The 20,504-nt window shown below is 38.1% G+C and overlaps 2 protein-coding genes across 2 annotated transcripts; one reads left to right on the top strand and one right to left on the bottom strand.

The window, feature by feature from the left end:
- Nucleotides 1-344: 344 nt before the first annotated feature.
- On the bottom strand, nt 345-4,068 carry LOC106389875 (leucine-rich repeat receptor-like serine/threonine-protein kinase BAM3). The gene is made up of 2 exons (XM_013830222.3): nt 1,227-4,068; nt 345-784 (listed from the first exon to the last, which is right to left on the bottom strand). Exons 1-2 carry the CDS (start codon nt 3,883-3,885, stop codon nt 456-458), a joined length of 2,988 nt encoding a protein of 995 aa, XP_013685676.2. The 5' UTR covers nt 3,886-4,068; the 3' UTR covers nt 345-455.
- Nucleotides 4,069-11,852: 7,784 nt separating this feature from the next.
- On the top strand, nt 11,853-13,323 carry LOC111203525. Its single transcript, XM_022697360.1, has 3 exons — nt 11,853-12,592; nt 12,658-12,899; nt 12,992-13,323. The coding sequence occupies exons 1-3, from the start codon at nt 11,853-11,855 to the stop codon at nt 13,321-13,323; spliced, it is 1,314 nt and encodes a 437-aa protein (XP_022553081.1).
- The last annotated feature ends 7,181 nt before the right edge of the window (nt 13,324-20,504 follow it).

The raw sequence follows: 20,504 nt of genomic DNA, 5'->3' as shown, positions 1-20,504 counted from the left end.
ACATGACTTAGTCGTTTGAGATATGAGGTTACGAATTTTATGCTACTATTTTTGTGTTAATTTTTTCCTTCTAAAATTGAATATTAATTTGCGTATTCAAAATAGATTAAAAACATGTAATCAAGCTTATTAATTATTCATATTAACACACACTATTATGTTGATAAACTTTGGTATTTGATGTAGGAGATATATTCTTTTTGTCGATGATGTAGGATTAGATAATCTCTCACATCTTTTCACAATTGTTTGAACTTCTTTAAAGTTCTGCATGAATGGATATATGATGTCGCGAATATATAATCCTAACCCCTTCCCCCCTCCCCCTCATTCTTAAACTCATATGCCCACCAAACCTTCATTACATTTCTAAAAAACTCTATAACCACATTACTTATACACCATAACAAAAAATATTCAACTCATATATATATATATATAAACTAATACAGCATTTAGAAAGTATTGGGTTGTTTAGCTTGAGAAATCATCTGGACAACTTCTCTCATGGTCGGTCTCTCAACACTATGTTCATGAACACATAGCATTGCCACAAAGAACAGTTCCATGGCTTCTCCCAATGGCACATTGCTCAATCTCTGGTCAATAATTTTTATCACACCTTGTTTGTTACAATTTGTCTGAATCTTTGACCATTGCACAATGTCTATCCCTTCTTCTCCAAACTTATCTACTGGTTTTCGACCTGTTATTAGCTCCAATAGCACTACTCCGAAGCTGTACACATCACTCTTCTCGTCTATTCTCAGTGTGTATGCGTATTCTGCATTTAAGAAATTGGATAAAATAGGTTAAAATGGGACCGTACATGAGTTTTAGGTAGGAATGAGCATTTACCAAAACAAAATTGACTATTATAACACTAAAAATCTGGTCAAATTCGCCTAGATACCATGTAGAATTAAGATCAACACGACCTAACTAAAATACTGGTTAGTTAAAATAATTATTTAATAAATTATATACTACAATTTTAGTTTTGGCACATTTTCTATATAATATGCAAATTATGGATTTTGACTAACCATGCCAAACTGCCATTAAAAAAAAAAGACTAACCAAGCCAAACTAAATAGATTCTGGCATGTATTATCCCAAACTAAATAAGCCAAAACATTAAACAAACCGAACGGAAACCTAAATGCCTAACCGTAAGTATTATTACGTGTAATGCAAGAAACAAGTGTTGGGAATCAGTTATGTACCTGGAGCGATGTATCCATACGAGCCTGCGACTGATGACATACACTCAGAAGCTCCATCGTCTTGCATCATAAACTTAGCAAGCCCAAAATCAGCCACATGAGCTTCCAAGTCAGGACCCAACAATATGTTGTTTGATTTCACATCCCTGTGGATTATAAGCGGCGAACAATCATGGTGAAGATAACACAAACCCTTAGCCGCTTCCAACGCTATCTGCAACCGCGTTTCCCATTTCAAAAACACTCCAGCTTTTCCGTGCAAGGCTTCTCCGAGACTACCATTAGGCATATACTCGTAAACAAGGAGATTAACGTCTTTGTTTGAACAAAAGGCGAGCAACCTCACAATGTTTCTGTGTCTGATTCTACCTAATGTCTGAATCTCTGCTGATAAACCGTTGTCGTGAGATGACCCTTTTCTTATGGTTAGCAGCTTCTTGACCGCAACCTCTTCTCCGTTTGGCATTAAGCCTTTGTAGACAATCCCTGCGCCACCTTTACCGATCACGTTGTTCTCTTTGACGCATTCTACAATGTGTTCGCTTCTGAATCCGAGCTTCTGAAACCCTATTAGCTTCCATAGATTCGAGGTACTCTTTCTCATTCTCCGATTCTTGACCACAGCTAAAACGAAGAACACCAAGAAGAACCCTAGTAGGCCTAACCCGAATAACAGCTTGAACTTCGAGGAGATTTCGCCGTTGGAATTTGCACTTTTCTGGTTAAGAATCTGAGATTGAGATTGGTTTTGGGAACCGTTGCAAGGGTTTGAAGAGTATCCGCAGAGAAAAGGGTTTCCTAAGAATGACGTGTTGTTGAAGTAAACGAATTGCCCTAAAGTTGGCACTGAACCGGAGAAGTTGTTGTGTGAGAAATCTGCTGATGTTAAGCTCTTCATGGATCCGAGTTCAACCGCGATGGTTTGGTTAAACGAATTCCAAGAAACATTCAGATAGTTTAGCATCTGAATCTTCAATATCTGAACCGGAATCTGACCTGAGATCTCGTTATGACTCAAATCCAAGTAGGTCAATGACTGACACTCACCAAACTCTGGAGGTAACTTGCCTGACAAGTTGTTTCTGCTCATGTCAATTGTGAGAAGACTCTTCAAACTTCCAATATCACCAGGGATCTGCCCCATGAACCGGTTCCCCCCAAGAAGAAGAATCTGAAGGCTTCTGAGGTTCCTGATTGAACCAGGGATCGGTCCGGATAACCTATTGTTGGACAGATTAATCTGAGTGAGGCTTGACAACCCTCCATTTCCCACCTCTCCTTCCGCGATTTCTCCGGTCAAGAAGTTGTTTTGGAGCTCAAGAAGCGATACATTAGGCAAGTAAATCAAACCCTTTGGCAGTTTACCTGTCAGAAAGTTCTGACCTAGACGGAACCTCCAGAGCGGCTCGCACTGGCCAAGATCTTCAGGCAGAGGCCCAAACAAGAAGTTGTTGAAGAGAATGAGAATCTGAAGCCTTCTTCCGAAACAGAGTGATTCAGGGATCAAACCTGTGAGTTTATTAGTAGACAAATCGATCTCTACCAACTTCCCGTTCGATCCAAGCTTCTCAGGGATCTTTCCGGTGAAGTTATTGTGCCAAAGCTTGAGAATTTGAAGATCAGGAAGGTGAGCTACGAACTCAGGGATCTCGCCGTGCAATCTGTTGAAGAAGAGGTTAAACAACTGAAGCTTTTGAAGTCCAGATAGCTCTAGAGGAATCTCTCCTTCAAGAAAGTTGTTGGAGAGGTCTAGAGTCTTGAGGCTTGTCATGTTCCCTAACTCTCGAGGAACAGAACCTGTAAGCTCATTGGTTTGAAGAAACAGAATCTCCAAGCTCTTGAGGAACCCTAACTCTGCAGGAATTGATCCTTTTAAGCTGCAGTTAGCTAAATCCAAGTGAACAAGATTGGTCAATCTCCCCAAATCCGCTGGTATCCCGCCGTGGAAGTCGTTGTAGTAACCTAAGTATAGCTTCTCCAGAGTGGTGATGTTGCCTAACTCGTTAGGGATCCTCCCACTTAGGTCATTTCCAGATAAAGAAAGATACTTGAGACGCAAGAAACCTCCGAAGCTTATAGGGATCTCACCGTTAAAGTAGTTTCCTCCGAGGTCTAAGTACTCTAGCTGAGTGAGTTTGGTTAGAGACAGAGGAAGTGATCCGGTGAAGTTGTTGTTGTAAGCGTCAAGAGTCACCAGCTGAGTCATTTGACCGAACTCAAGTGGCGCAAGCTCTCCTTCAAAGGCGTTGGTTGAGATGTTCAAGACCTCTAGGTTTGAGAGCTTGTGGATCTCTTTAGGAATCTTGCCGGAGAAACTGTTTGAAGAGACGGAGAGAAACATGAGAGACGGAAGACGGGAGAGTTCTGGAGAGAGAGTGCCGGAGATGTTGAGATTAGAGATGTCAAGACGAGTAATGGACTGATTCAAGTCATCACAAGAAACGCCAGTCCAAGAACAGAGAGAATTGAAATTTGGAACGGTCCATGAATCAAGACAAGGATCGTAGGAATCAAAGCTTTGCTTTATAGAGACAAGGACTTTGGCTTGTCTAACAAGTGAGAGGTTAAGAGATGAACTAGAAGAAGAACAGAGGATAGGAGAGAAGAGCAGAGAGATTGAAGACAAGACTAGGAAGAAAGTTAAGATCCTGTCTGCCATTGTAACATCAGAGAAGTTCAAAGAAGTGAAAGGGAAGAAGGGTCTTCCAAGAAATTGTAAAATCCTTGAGAAATCAATCAAAGGAGATTATCATCATTAGACATCATGATGTTCTTACTGTTTTAAATATTTTTTGGGGGCTCACTATGTTCTGGAGTTTGCTGCTTCTAGTGAGTGGCTTAAAAAGTGAAGAGGGTACTCATAATTTCAAGCGTTGCGTTTTTTTTCTTTTCTGAATATATTAAAATGTGAAAAAAACATAATTGTAGAATTTAAAAGAAAAGTGAAAAAGATGTTGCAGTATCCAATGCATTCTTCGTCGGTTGGATTGAGCTTTAATGTGTTTTTTTTTGCTTTTGATAAAAGCAAAAGCAATATATATACTTTCACAAAAGATGAGAACACATCATCGCTTTTTCTTTAATGGAGATCGGAGACAATTATAGATATTAAAGATTAGTGCCTCTTGCCTTCTTTTTACCTTCTCTTTATCTTTTGATTTGATTTCTTTTTATTTTTAGTTCCAATTGTATTAGGATTATTTGAATTAGGATATATATAGGTGATCAAAGTCACATTGTCCATGAGGTTTTAACAGAACAAATTCTTACGAACGTGTTGGATGAGATCCTAAAGATAATGATTTTTTTTTGAGTTTTAGGAACCAAAAATTTAAACAAAAATTGTTGTCATCATCCAACACTAATCTTACCTTAGTTCGAAATCAAGATTATTATGACAAGTTGATTTTGGTATAACTATTTTAGCTTACTGTTTTGAAGGTTGATATAAAATTAATATATTAACTGAAATAATGGAATTTTATTTTAAAATTTATATTGTTTACGTGCTTAACATGCCCAACCATTCCATATAACTACTAGATGACCCAAAAAAAAAACATGTCCAACCATTCCAATTAAGGTAAAAATCACATATACATATATAATATATAAACCACTTCTACGATACCAGTTAAAAAGGAACAATGAAAGGGATTTCCATAAACAGACAATATCATTAAAAAAAACACACACAAATATCACATGTTGCTAATATAAAATATTATTTTCAGCTAAATTCTCTGTCTTATCATTTTGTCGAACGTAGTGATCATTTTTGCTTTTAGTAAAGCATTAATCAATTTTTGTTTAGTTCGGGTGGAATCACCTGCTAACTACAAACCATATACTGTGAAATAAACATTATACCTTATGTCATTTTAATGTTTTATGTTCAATTAACTAAAAATAAAAATATAATCCATCAGATTTAAGAGGCCTTGCAATGTCTTTGCCCAACACTAAAACTAGTACAAACCAAAGTAACTAGAATCTTTGGTAATTGTGCTGCTCTTTTTGTTTTATGTTGTTTTAGAAGAAATTAATTACTTCTCTGTCAAGGATTCTGTTTCTGTACCCAATGTTTCAACAGCCAAATCTCCTCGAAATTTTCACACCATGAAACTGCAAAAAGATATATGTACATCATGCCAACCTACAATTATTATCTAATTATTTCGTAAACTTCCCTTTACGATTATTTTTCCCTTTTCTAAAACTATATTTCTAATTTTCTTTGAAAAAGACCCATCGGATTTATATGATAAACTACATCACTAGTATGTTATACTTTCTAAAGACAAACTATTTCTATATAAAAAAAATATCATACAGTGGCTCGTTCGTTTGCGGGAGGAAGTTGGGGGGGGGGGGGGGGGGGGGGGGGGGGTGGGGTGGGGTGTAGAAGATCTATTCCAAATACATTCACTCTATTTTTAGCCATAGTTCACAGCTGCATACAACCTAAACAGTAAAAATGCTGGTCTTTCTCCATAAGGTTTGTGGATTAGTCTAAGCTTCAATTTAGTATTTTCCGGTTTTTCAATAAAACAACATCTGAAATGAGTTTTATCTATAAATTAACTAAGTTAATGAAAATCTTGGTTGGTTTCACATTTTCTGTAAATAAAAATGGAAGAAATAGTTACTTAGACATGTTGCATGATATATCTCATTTAATTAATTTGTCTGTTGACCTATATATTTTCCCGACTAAGAGCTACACGAATTTTTCTATGAACGAGAGCAATGCTACTAGAATTAATCAACAAATAAGTTGAAGGGAACACACATTTATACTCATAAGATGAAATCTGAAGAAACTATAGAGCAATATAATAAGGGTTTGAACTTGGCGTGGAAAGATGTGACAAAGAATACCTTAGTTCATTTATTTATTAGTGAAAATCTAAACGAATCTATCTATCTTTTGCTATTTCATGGGCTCTTTTTAGTTTATTCCATTTTGTTTTCGGTTTTAAATTATTGAGATGCCTAAACTTTGAGAAGAACAAAGAGGAGGCCGGCCCTCCCCCAGCAACTTTGGTTGCCTAAAGTGAAAAAGAAAAGCCTAAGATAGCCAATTATTAATTTTGAGCATGCTACTTTTTCTAAAATGAACGTCTCAGTCTTGTACGTTTAATTTTCTTCGAGCATATGAAAGCTTTTAGAATGAAATTTAGAAAGAAAAAACTTAGAATAGTTAGTTCAACTAAGAGACAATTAGTAATTGTTCCCTAAACTCTAATTTCTATTTATTAGTTGTTTTTTTTTTGTTAATTGGGAGGAGTTCGGACCAAGCCCAAATGACACTGGTGTAAATCATCTTTTCCAATAAGAATTGAACTATGAACGCAGTGGACCCAATTCTTACGCTAAACCACTAGCCCAACGTATCATGAGTTCTATTTACTGATTGTTGAGAACAACAAATGTTTAGGACACGATCAATCCAACACTGGCATTATTGGTTATATAGACTAGGTACGAACATTTTTTGGTTTTATGTCTTAGGCAAGGTCCAGCTTACTCCTTTTGATCATGCAGGTTCTACACCACCAAAAAATCGTCTGAGATATCGTAACTGTGACTGATTTGACTGGTACAAACTAGTAGGATTGATTTAACCTGCATGATATGTATGAATTGATTGATGACAAAAAAAAAAATGTATGAATTGATTTAATCCATGGATATATAGAGCCTACCATAACATCATTGGTGGAAACGCATGTACAACCACCAATGAAGGAACGAATCCATCATTTTCCATTCATATGTTCTCAGGTGGAAATGAAATTTGACGTTGGAGGAACCAAACGTTTCCATAGATTAAAAAGTACATTTACATCTTTCTAGGAACTAGGGTTCCAGATACATTTCTACATTTTGTTTGTTTGTTGGGGCTGTAATTTAGAGAAACGAGAGTTAGTGGCTTCCTTTTTTGTTTTTCCAATTGTTAAACTTTCTTTTCGGTAAGTGGCTATGTTTCGACTTTATTTCAATTGCAAAGATTTCTCAGTAAATGGCTTTGGAACGTTTTGAATTGAGTCTTTATGGAGTGGCTATTTTTTTCTTCATCGCTTACTTAATTAGTAAATTAGATTCTGGAGCGGGTATATTTTTGTTTTAATTTTCATATTTGTGTTTTTTTTATAATTTTGTTTGTATGTTTTCTTTGTAATCATATCTGTGTATAATTCTTAATCAAAATATATTTTATAAAATAATAATCATTTGAAAGTTGACGGTATACGCTTAGTTCTTTGTAATCATATTGCTCGTATGCCCGTTTCTTTGTAGTCATATTTGTCGGTTCTAAATCTTGATCCGCATGTATAATGTTGGTTTGTAATTTTTTGGTTTTTTAATGTAAATATGTAACATTTTTTGTAATTTTTTTCTTATATGTTAAAGAAATTTAATTTATATGTTTGTGTATAATATTTTTTAAATTATTAGTAAGAGGTTTTGATAGTTGTATTGAATTTGTGATGTTACATAACTATACAATTGTGTCATGATCATTTCACACATTAATTTTGTACTTTATTTTTAAAAAATGATTAATTTTTAAAAACAATAACAAAGTTATAGTTACAATTGATATGTGTTGGAATGTCAATATATATTGGAATATGTGTTTGGAATGTCAATATATATTGGCATAAATTTAATTAAAAAAAGTTGATTTTCTAATGTTTTTGTTTCTTTGGTATCTTGATTTATAGTCACTTACTGTTAAGAAAATATATATTGGCATAAATGTTTCTTTAGTAAGTGGTATATTAATTGTTGTTTGTATGAATAGTATATTTTTAATCAAACTGGTCATGGTGGTTAATGTGGCGGTTACTCGATTATTAGGTATGTATAGGTGGTGGTTAAATTCAGAAATTAAATTTAATTGCAATTATATTTAAAAAGTATATTTTGTTGAAATAGTAGTTAGACACAACCTTTTATCAACCGGACATGTTCCTAATCTAATAGTATTGATGGCTACGGATTCGACTTTGTCTCTTTTCCTCATGTACTTGTCGACTGAACCTTGCTCTGAAACCGAAATTCGTCAAGACAGAAATCGAAAGCTAGTGTCCTACTCGAAAACATGAGTAATGACTCTTGATTATTATCCCTAACATAAAAAAGTTAAATGATTTTTCTTAAATTAATTTAACCTTAATTTTAAGCGTTTTGAGCTACCAAGTGACCGTGAGGTCCAACCTATTCAAAGCCATTTTTGGTGGAGAAAATTGAATTTACCCATTTAAACCAACTTCCATAAAATCTTGGTTAATTAGGACACTGTCGCATTTGACATACCTACTTGGAGTGACGAAAACCAACCATTATGCATCTAATTAATTTAAAGAGAAATTTCCTATAATGACCATAATTTTTTATCATAAAAAAAAGTTTATAGAATCAAAATAACCAAAATATTTTATTAATAAAATACAGAAATTGGTGGCAGTACACCCAAACCAACTAATAATTAGCACTATACCTTTAGTTTCAGAGACCATTTTTTCTTCCCATTTCACCCCTACTATCTACCATTCCCTATGGCTCAGAGCTATGTGTTTCGTGTCGGTGAACTCAGCTTGTACACACCAGTCAAAACAATGTCCGTGTGTTTCTCCAAATCTGAGTATTACTTCTTTATTCTTTTTTTCAAGTTTAATAGAATTTAAAGATTAAACACTCATAAAAATTAATCTTTTTTTCCTTTGGGAGTTCTCAAACGAAACTTGTTTGATCCAAAAAGATGTTATGAATTGGTTTGATATCGAAAGTACAACATAAGAGTTCAAACTGATGATTTTGCTTCTTTATGCAAGAGTAAAATTACTACAACTGAAACTTTTTCTCTTTTCCTATTATACCTATGTTTTATATTTACTTGTTAAAATTGTTTAGATTTTTTCCTAAAAATCAAGATTCTGAAAGATTAAAATTCTAAATGTTGTGTTTCAAAAAACAAAATCTTTGAATTAATTTATAGTGATTCTTGTTGTCATGATTGATAAACAATTCTATGTTTGCTCGGTTATGGTTATTTAAAATCATGATTAATTTATATATATACCTTTGCGACTTTCTAATGTGTAGTATCTCTTATTACAGATACTCGGCAAAAGAATGGGCAATCATGTCAGATATATCTATGTAGATACAACAGAGCTGTCGAATTACGAAAAATTTCTTGTAGCATGTAACTTGTATTTTCACTGCTAATTTTATGGTTAACTGTTAATAATATTTGTTGGTTAGTGACAATAAACTCATTTAAGTTTATATTAGAAAATTCTCAACCAAATCTTACCTTATATCCTTGTTTTCATTAAGTCAGAATGTCATTCTTGTTGCACTACTAACTCAAAAATTATAATTATTATATTAGTATTTTCCTCTAACATATAAGTTAAGTGTTGGATTTGTCGTTAGTTTTACAGTTACTTATGTATTTGTTAGCTACTAACATATTTTTAGCAATCAATATATTAAAAATTTTATACAGATGTACAGTGCTTCAAACATAGTCATTCCTTCATTTCCCAGATAACAATTTAGTCTTCTTTAACGTCATCAGTGGTCGTTACCTGTCACATCCCGGGCCCGAGCCCAATTTTTTATGACAAGGCCCGTGATGATTTGGCCCATGTAGAGAAAACCCTAGGGGTTTCCCTTTCCTCTTCTATAAAAAGGAGGCAGCCCTTAGGTATTTCTCCACAGAGTCAAAACACAGCGAAGCTCTGCCCACTTGGAGAGAGAGCAGCCGCCGACCACCAAACCTCCACCGACCGCCGTGTAGCCTCACCGGAGAGGAGATCTCGCCGTGTTTCGATACCTTCTCGTCGTTTCCTTGAGGCTTCTACTCTTTTTCTTCTAGATCCAGCAACCAGTGAGGGTAAGAAAACCCTAGTCACTCTCTCTTTGTTCTTCTCTGTCTCTTTCTTCTTCTACATCTATGATCTAAGGTTTGGACGGAAACCAACCGTTGTTCTTGTAGATCTGGTTAGTAAGGATCCGTAGAACTCAGATCTACATCAACTCAGATCTCAACTCGCAGATCTAGGCTAAGGTGAGGGCTTGTTGCAATCTCTATCTCCTTCTATCATTACGTCATCATGGTAGAAGTGTCTAGGTTGATCATTCATCCTATTTGTTAATTTCTATAGATCTATTAATATAAATAACTACCCATATGATATATATAAATATCTTGTTGCTTGATGTGTGAAAGACATAGATCTATTGCTAAGACTGTTAAAATATGGTTTAATGATGTTTGAGGACTGAATGCGATGATTGTATTGATTGGGGTTATTGTATATGAGGGTGATATATTTATATATATATATTTGGGAGATGTAAATGAGTTAGAGAAAGGCTTAAGGCCTATGTGTGCCGGTGTAACGTGGTGGAATGACGTATATGTATGTCTCGGGCGTTACATCGTTTCTTGTTGGGTCATGTGGCAATCGCGTGAGTTGGCATGATTCATCGCCGGAGCGGGCATGCGGCGTGCCTGTATGTGAAGTAAGAATGTAGTAACACAGATCACGTGGAGACAGTGTGATGTGGCGTGATCGTGTGAATGTGGTGGCGCTGATCACGTGGAGACAACGTGATGTGGCGTGATCGCGTGAAGGTGTGGAACTCACGGAGACAGCGTGATGTCGTGAGTTCTCACATGCCAACATGAGAGGCGTGGAGACAGCGTGATGTGGCGTTAGTCTCATGTTGGCACCGTCGGGGTTTATCCTCGTTTCTTGATGTTTGCTTTTGCTTTACTGGATGTTTAAGTTAGATTATTATGCTATGTTGTGTGATGATTGTTGGTGATTGATTTCGGAGCTCCTATAGCTTCCGTCACTGAGTAGTTGTCGAAATACTCAGCCCTCCTTTCTTTTTCAGGTGAGTTTGAGGAAGTGCAGGAGTGATCGTCTCGGTGTGGTGGTGATTTTCGGGTTGTTTGGTTTTCTTTAAGTTATTTCATTTTAAGACTTGGTGATTTGGTTTTTAAGCGTTTCCTATTCGTTTTAGTATGATTTTGTAAGACTTTTGGATTCGATCCTTGGGAATGAGATTTGCATTGGCCTTTTTTATGTGTTTCTTGTTGGTAAAGGCAATGTGAATTCATACCGTCTCGGTTAAGCGAGATAAGGGTGTGACAAGTGGTATCAGACCTGAGGTTAGGGTCCCCGGTCCTAACCCGGGAGGCTGTAGAAGGGAAATGCTTTTTGTTCGGTTCTATCGGAATAAAGTTTAAGATCTTTAAAAACTTTTGGATTTCTAAATTTGTTTTGGATTTTAAAGAAGGACAAATGGGGATTTTAAAAGTTAGAGTCAAGAGCACCATCGAGACCACTCCTTTACTTTGAACTCATTCATTCTTCATTCGTAAACCGGGAAAAGTTCTGAATGCTAGTTTTCATGAATAGGATGGCACCAAGAGGAAGAAGAACCGCTAGGGGAAGAGGCGCTGCAGCACGTGTGGTTCGGTAAGCTAGCCCGACCAATTCTGTGGAAAGTGTGAATGGAACTAACACTGAGACTAATGGTGGAAACTCAACGAGGGGAAGTCAGCAGAGTGACCAACCAGCAGGGTATGCAGAAATGATAGCAGAGTTGCAAAGATACCGTGAGCGTTTTGGAGATCAAATGCGTGAAGAATCCGCTGATGGAACACCACGCCAGGCTGATGCTCGCGGGAATGTACCGGGCGTTGGAGTGCATCACCGCCATCCGCCTCCGCCTCCACCGTTTGTGCCAGTTCATGTTCATGGACCCTCATACTGGGAAGTGATGAAGTACATGAGGGACATGCAAATGGATCGTTTCAGTGGGAAGGCCAGTGCCACCTCTGCAAATAACTGGAGGAGGAAGCTGGAGAAGAACTTGGATGCAGCCAGGTGCCCAGCCAAGTTTCGTAGGGAATTGGGTGTGCATTACCTGAAAGACGAAGCCATGATATGGTGGGAAGGTGTGGTGGAATTAGCGCGAGGACACTATGAATTGACTTGGGAGGAATTTAAGGATGAGTTCACCCGTGAGTATGTTCCCCCTGAGGCCACATACATGATGGAGAGCGAATTTGAGAATCTGCGTCAAGGAAACAAGACGGTGAAAGATTATAAGGAGGAATTCAATCGTCTCAGGAGGTTTTCTCGCAGGCGTATGGAGGAGCGAGACCTGATCCGCAAATTCATGAATGGACTAAGGGTTGATTTGAAGAACAGATGTGCCCTTAGGAAGTATGACCGTTTGGCCGAAATAGTGGAAACAACAGCTTTTCAAGGAATAGGCTTGGAAGAGGAAAGCAAGCTCGCAAGGAACACTAAGCCAAAGACGGCCAAGCGAGCATGGGAAGCCGCAAATACAGCTTCAGCAGAAAAGAGAAAGGGGGAATAATCTGCTTCAGGTGTAATCAACATGGACACACCAAAAAGGATTGTAGATTCCCACCGAATGTTCGATGTTACCGTGGTTACAGAGAAGATCACACTTCTAGTGCATGTCCTCTGCCGCCGCAAGGAGCACCAAAAGCCGGAGCACCACAACAGGGAACCAGGCGCAATGAGCAGTTGCCACCACCAAAGAAGCAAGCTGTGGGTGGGCGAGCCTTCGTAGTCGGGGACCACGAAGGAGGAGAACCGATTATTGGTATGTTTCCTATACCTTCTTGACTAGATATTTACTTATAAGTCCTGTTTGGTCCAAGTATAGTAGACTTATTCATAGTTAAAATCGTGTAGGATCGGTTTTAGTTGGGGGAATAAATGCCCACACCTTGTTTGATACTGGCGCAACACATAGTTTTGTGTCTCCGACCTTGACAAAGTGTTGGAACTTTGAGGGCATGTTCCTTTCGAACGCCAAAGGAATAGAAACCGCAGGGACCGAGTTAATGAGGTCTACTGGTACGTATGAGGATGTCCCCATCGTCATAGAAGGCATTGAGCTTAAAGGAAATTTGGTGGAGATGGAGTTAAACCACTACGAAGTGATCTTAGGAATGAATTGGTTGACATACCACAAGGCCGTGATGGATTTCCCAAAGACGCGTGTCTACATCCCTAGGACTTAAGGAAGAATAGTTTTTCAAAGGACAAAGAGAAGTACGGGAATCCCCATCATATCCATGATGCAAGCGGAAGAGTTATTTGAGAAAGGAAGTCAAGCTTATCTCGCCACTATCAACATCAAGGGATCAGATAAGGAAGCCGACTTAGACACCATTCCGGTTGTAGCCGAGTATACCGATGTGTTTGAACCGTTGACAGGACCGCCACCAACGCGAGGTGATGCATTTACCATAGAATTAGAACCTGGTACAGCACCAGTGTCGAAGGCACTGTATCGTTTATCACCAGCAGAAATGGCTGAGTTGAAGAAGCAGTTAGAGGATCTAATGGATAAGGGATTCATTAGACCACATTAGACCACGTAGCTCACCATGGGGAGTGCCTGTCCTGTTTGTAAAGAAGAAGGACAGAAGTTTTAGACTTTGCATCGATTATCGTGGATTGAACAAAGTGACGACAAAGAATAAGTACCCTCTGCCGAGAATCGACGAGTTGTTTGACCAACTACAAGGAGCGTCATGGTTCTCAAAGATAGATTTGGCATCCGGTTATCACCAAATCTCGATAGCAGAGGAAGACGTAAGGAAGACGGCCTTCCGGACACGTTATGGTCACTATGAGTTTGTGGTGATGCCATTTGGACTCACTAACGCGCCAGCAGCGTTTATGAAGTTGATGAACAACGTGTTTCGGGAATACTTGGACAAGTGTGTCATTGTATTCATCGACGACATTTTGGTTTACTCTAAGATTAAAGGAGAGCATGATTGGCATCTAAGAGTGGTACTAAACAAGTTGCGAGTGCAGCAGTTGTACGCAAAGTCAAGCAAGTGTAGCTTTTGGCAGCGAGAGATTGGGTTTTTGGGGCATATTGTATCCGAAGCCGGAGTGGCTGTGGATCCAGATAAAATTGTCGCCATTACAAAGTGGCCTACACCTGGAAGTGCTACTGAGGTCCGTAGTTTCCTTGGACTGGCATGATACTATAGGAAGTATGTGAAGGGATTTGCAAGTACTTCTAAACCCATGACCATGTTAACGGAAAAGAATGTGAAGTTTTTGTGGTCTGAAGCTTGTGCTAAGAGTTTTGAAAAGCTGAAGGAACAACTAACCCATACACCAGTATTCGCATTACCAAGGCCAGGTGTACCATACACGGTTTATACGGATGCTTCTGGAACGGGACTAGGATGTGTGCTTATGCAAGAAAAGCAAGTGGTCGCTTATGCATCAAGATAACTGAGGCCGCATGAGGTCAACTATCCGACTCATGATTTGGAGTTAGGTGCAGTTGTGTTTGCACTTAAGATTTGGAGGTCGTATCTCTATGGAGAGAAGGTGCAAGTGTTAACGGATCACAAAAGTTTGAAGTACATATTTACCCAAGGAGACCTGAATCTGAGACAACGCAGATGGATAGAGTTATTAGCGGACTACAATGTAGATATCGTCTACCACCCATGAAAAGTAAACCAAGTGGCCGACGCCCTCAGCAGACGTAAGGTCAACGTCTCGGAGGCAAAAGAGGTGCAAGAGTTGGTTGCTACTTTGGCTAGTTTACGGCTATGTGCTACTACTGTTGAAGATAGGACAGCTGCATTGGATGCCTTAGATCAAACAGTCTTGTTAGAGAGGATCAGTAAAGCTCAACAAGGGGATGAGTCATTGGGGAGAATGATTTCAAAGGAGGTTGCTGGATACCGCACCGCCACAAATGGAACTTTTCTATTCAAAAATAGGGTGTGTGTGCCGAATAGTAAGGATCTGAAGGACGAGATCCTACGTCAGGCGCACAACTCTCAGTTTTCTATCCACCCGGGAAGCACCAAGATGTATCAGGACTTGAAACGCTATTACCATTGGGAAGGTATGAAGCGTGATGTTGCCACTTGGACTTCACAGTGTCAGACTTGCCAGATGGTTAAAGCAGAAAGGCAATTGCCGAGTGGGCTATTACAAGAGTTACCATTACCCGAATGGAAGTGGGACATGGTAACAATGGACTTCGTTACCGGATTGCCAGTAACGACTACGAAGAAGGACACAATTTGGGTGATCGTGGATAGACTCACTAAATCTGCACATTTCCTAGCTATCAAGAAGACTGATGGAGCAGATCGTTTAGCGCAAAAGTATCTGGAAGTTGTGGTACGATTGCACGGAGTGCCAGTAAGTATCATATCGGACCGTGATCCAAAGTTTACTTTGGCATTCTGGCAGGCATTTCAGAAGCTACTAGGTACAAAGGTACACCTTAGCACGCTTATCATCCACAGACTGATGGACAGTCTGAGCGGACGATACAGACGCTTGAGGACATGCTAAGAGCCTGTGTACTTGATTGGGAAGGAAAATGGGGCCGGTTTCTACCATTGGCAGAGTTTTCCTATAACAATAGCTACCATTCGAGCATTGGGATGTCTCGATATTAGGCTCTATATGGGAGACCATGTCGAACTCCACTATGTTGAACAGAAGTGGGGGAGAGACGAGATTTAGAGCTTGACATGGTTAAGGAAACCATAGAGCAGGTGGAATTGCTCAAGTCTAGACTGAAAGAGGCTCATGATCGGCACAAAAGTTATGCTGACCAGAGGAGAAAAGCTTTGGTGTTTGAAGTAGGAGATGAGGTATACTTGAAAATGAGAACCTACCGAGGAACAGCCGAGTACCGCAAGTTGAAAAAGTTGAAGCCAAGATTTTTAGGACCGTATCGCATCATTGAGAGGATTGGAGCAGTAGCATATCGACTTGAGTTACCGAAGGAGTTATCGGATATCCACAATGTGTTTCATGTGTCAGTTCTAAGAAAAGTTGTTCGGGAACCAGAGTTGATTTTACAGCAACCACCAGAAGATGTTAGTCGCAATTTAACACCTCAAAGCAAACCAGTTAAAGTTTCAGAGATTAAAGACATAGATGTCCAAGGTAAAGTGACCAAGATGATCCGTGTGATCTGGGAAAGAGATGGAATATGTGAGGAGACTTGGGAGCCAGAGTCACAGATGAGATCGTTTTACCCAGAGTTGTTTCCGAGTGTTGAGGTACCAGCGGAGGTTGACGTGAATTCGGGGGCGAATTCTTGTTTAGTGGGGGAGAGTTGTCACATCCCGGATCCGAGCCCAATTTTTTATGACAAGGTCTGTGATGATTTGGCCCATGTAGAGAAAACCCTAGGGTTTTTCACTTCCTCTTCTATAAAAAGTAGGCATCCCTTAGGTATTTCTCCACATAGTCAAAACACAGCGAAGCCCTGCCCATTTGGAGAGAGAGCAGCCGCCGGCCACCAAACCTCCACCGACCGCCGTGTAGCCTCACCGGAGAGGAGATCTCATCGTGTTTCGACCCCTTCTCGTCGTTTTCTTGAGCCTCCTACTCTTTTTCTTCTAGATCCAGCTACTATTGAGGGTAAGGAAACCCTAGTCACTCTCTCTTTGTTCTTCTCTGTCTCTTTCTTCTTCTACATCTATGATCTAAGGTTTGGACGGAAACCAACTGTTGTTCTTGTAGATCTGGTTAGTAAGGATCCGTAGAACTCAGATCTACATCAACTCAGATCTCAACTCGCAGATCTAGGGTAAGGTGAGGGCTTGTTGTAATCTCTATCTGCTTCTATCATTATGTCATCATGGTAGAAGTGTCTAGGTTGATCATTCATCCTATTTGTTAATTTCTATAGATCTATTAAACTACCCATATGATATATATAAATATCTTGTTGCTTGATGTGTGAAAGACATTGATCTATTGCTAAGGTTGTTAAAATATGGTTTAATGTTGTTTGAGAATTGAATGCGATGATTGTATTGATTGGGGTTATTGTATATGAGGGTGATATATATATTTGGGAGATGTAAATGAGTTAGAGAAAGGCTTGAGGCATATGTGTGCCGGTGTAACGTGGTGGAATGACGTATATGTATGTCTCGGGTGTTACATCGTTTCTTGTTGGGTCATGTGGCAATCGCGTGAGTTGGCATGATTCATCGCCGGAGCGAGCATGCGGCGTGCCTGTATGTGAAGTAAGAATGTAGTAACACAGATCACGTGGAGAACGTTTTTCACCAAAATTTTGAATTTAATGCAAACAAAAACTTTCCTTAAAGAAATTTCATATAAAGTTTACGAACATGAAGCTGAAGGTTTACATCAAATACTTATGAAAAGTATCGGGTCACTTTTCGCCAAAAGACTCGAACCTTCGCCAAAAGACTCGAACCTTTTGGCTGCATCATCTCTTACAACTCGACGAGTCTGAAACAGAGGATCCCATACCGGTACTACCCGGACCTTCTCTCCTTAGCAGCAAACAACGATGTCATCGTTCTCTCCTGCTCTCTGAATGATCAGACGCACCACATTGTGAACAGAGAAGTGATGGAGGCTCTTTCGGAAGAAGGGGATTATAATCAATATGGGACGAGGAGGGCTGATTGATGAGATGGAGATGGTTAAGTGTCTGGTGCATGGTGTGATTGGTGGTGCTGGTTTAGATGTGTTTGAGAAAGAACCGGGAGTTTCTGAGGAGTTGTTTGGTTTGGACAATGATGTCATGTCTCCACATGCTGCTATGGTTGCCAGGGTCTTTGGACAATATTGCGCAGCTTGCTTTAGCTAACTTGAAGGCGTTTTTCTCGGACCAGCCTTTGATTTCCCCGGTTCGGTTAGATTGAAAGATCGTTCGGTTTGATCAAATGGGCTAAAAATCAAATCTATTTTTAATTATTGCACGATATGGTTAAGAAAAAGAAAAAAAGAGAAGTGTATTGTTGATCAATGATCATTGACTCCCATATATAGGAGAAGACAGAATATTAAAATCAAAATGCTAATGTGTAATTGTTGGAGCGATATGTGGAGGAATTAAATAAAATTTTAAATTACTTTAAGATGAAATAATGAATTTACAGTTTACAAAATTTGAGAAGTAACTTAAAATTTGTAAACTGTAAATTCATTATTTCATCTCAAAGTAATTTGTAGGAGAAGATGAAATAATGCTAAATTTGTAAACGGTAAATTCATTATTTCATCTTAAAGTAATTTAAATTTTTATTTAATTTTTGCGTACTTTAAGTACATTATAAAGTTTTGTAGATATTAAGTACATTATAAAATTTTGTAGGAGAAGACGTAATATTATAAAGCTCTGGCGAATTGAGAGGGGTAATGGTAAATTTTTTTTTTTTTGAATATTAGTAATCCTGCCATAAAAATGTTATTCTTTATGATCAGAATTGAATTTTTGAGTTTTGTAGGTCGTTTCAGGCATCTAACAACAGTTGAAGACTGTTCGGATATTTTATTTGATCATCAGATTTCTGAAATAAAGTACTACAAATCAATGTGAGTTTATTATGATTTCAAAATATTATTATAGCAATAGTGAACATAATTAGTATTATGTTAATAGTATTGATGTTAAAAAAAAATTATTTACTTTCAGGATTCCATTCCGCGCATTTTGAGTCGACTTCAAGAGAGTTCAAGACTTTAATTTATTATCTTATGCAAGTTTTATGTTATTTTGGGTTTTAAAAAAAAAAAAAAACTAATCATGTGTTTTAGAGGGTGGAATAACCTTCAATTGCTTTTATTATGCAACTACATTTTCTGAATTATGGAGCTATACTTTATTAATTTCACCTAGTTATTGTTTGTTTATAACTACGTTTTTTTCGATTTTTATTTGTTAAACCCCTAAGTCCATAACTATTACAATGTGATAGGAATAAATATAAGAAGATTATATTCCAAAGCTTCTTCTCAAACTTGCAAACACCATATATCAAATTTTAATATTACTGCACCCATTGTAAAAATCCTATAGCTTCGCCCTGATAATAATCATACATTTAATGCTACCTAACTACGATTAAAGTATATCTTATATTATATATAATCATAATATATAATTTCAACATTAATATAGATATCTTATTCCGCGCAAAGCACGGATTACTACCTAGTGGGTATTTATTTCAAATCATTTTGAAAACGTGTTTGCCAACTTTTGCGCATGCACAGTTCAAGATAGGTGCGAAAGCTAACTTTGATCTCGCAAAATGGGGACTTGTGGCTCACGTACCTAGCTTTAGGGAGTACATGGAGGTTGGTGAGGAAGAGATCGTAGCGTGTCTGACTTTGGAAGGTATATTTATGTCTATGGGAAAGACAGCTACTAAGGAAGCTTACGAGTGGCGCAAGTCCAGACCGAAGCTCGTCAAAGCTTTATGTATCAAAGGCCGTGTTAGGAATGATATAACCGGTTATGAGGTACAAATGCGTAAATAATTTATTCATATCTCTCGTATGAATACATCCTTTGTTCTATCTATCCAACTCATGACACGTATTGATTAGGATGCCATCATACACGTACATGAGTAGAGGATATGTCACAAATGCGATCAACTGTTATATGAAGCAATATGGATTTCCCCTAAAGGAAGCTATTAGGGAACTTAATAAAATTGTTGCAGATGCCGATAAGACACTAAATGAGGAGTTCTTGAAGACAGTTGCCGTGGGACGTGGAGTTCTTAAGGCAGCCATGCACTACAAGAAATCAATCAAATAGCTAATGATTTTTTCCTAGCTAAAAGGGACAATCTGTCGCTAGAATAAAGAACGCAACAGATGGCTACGGATATGAATCGTGGCGTCAGTGTCGACGCTATCTCGGATCCGTCGCCATTCCATAACTCACGCGATACGGATTTTGCAAGAGAATTGGCCATAGCTAACAGCTACAAAATGGCTAAAGAGTGTTCCGTTGCTCACTAGCCACAATCTTGGCGATAGATCTTGCGTAGCTAAATTGCTACAGAGTTAACTATGGCTTATTCTTAGTAGGGGTGGGCACGAGGCAAATACTTGCATTCTTGGTTACTTGCTACTTGACTTGCCTTGTCCGAGTAATATTTCTTACAACTTGATACTTGACTTGTTTGAAACAAGTACTTGTTTTATTAAGTACTTAGAAAAAAAATTGATACTTGCAAGTAATTTGCATTGCCTTGTTACTTGCTAAACCAAATAATTGTCTCTTGATTACATTAAAAAAAACACATATTCTAGATTTTTAACATCCAAAAGTCACATAAATTTTCAAATAAATAGACAAAAATGAAAATAAGCGTTCAAAATATTGAAAGACAATATGAAACTCAATGTTCCTCTA

This window comes from Brassica napus, chromosome C3, assembly GCF_020379485.1.
Source record: "Brassica napus cultivar Da-Ae chromosome C3, Da-Ae, whole genome shotgun sequence".
Classification (NCBI taxonomy): domain Eukaryota; kingdom Viridiplantae; phylum Streptophyta; class Magnoliopsida; order Brassicales; family Brassicaceae; genus Brassica; species Brassica napus.
Note: the sequence above shows the minus strand (reverse complement) of the source record. Positions and strands in the feature narration are given on the sequence as shown.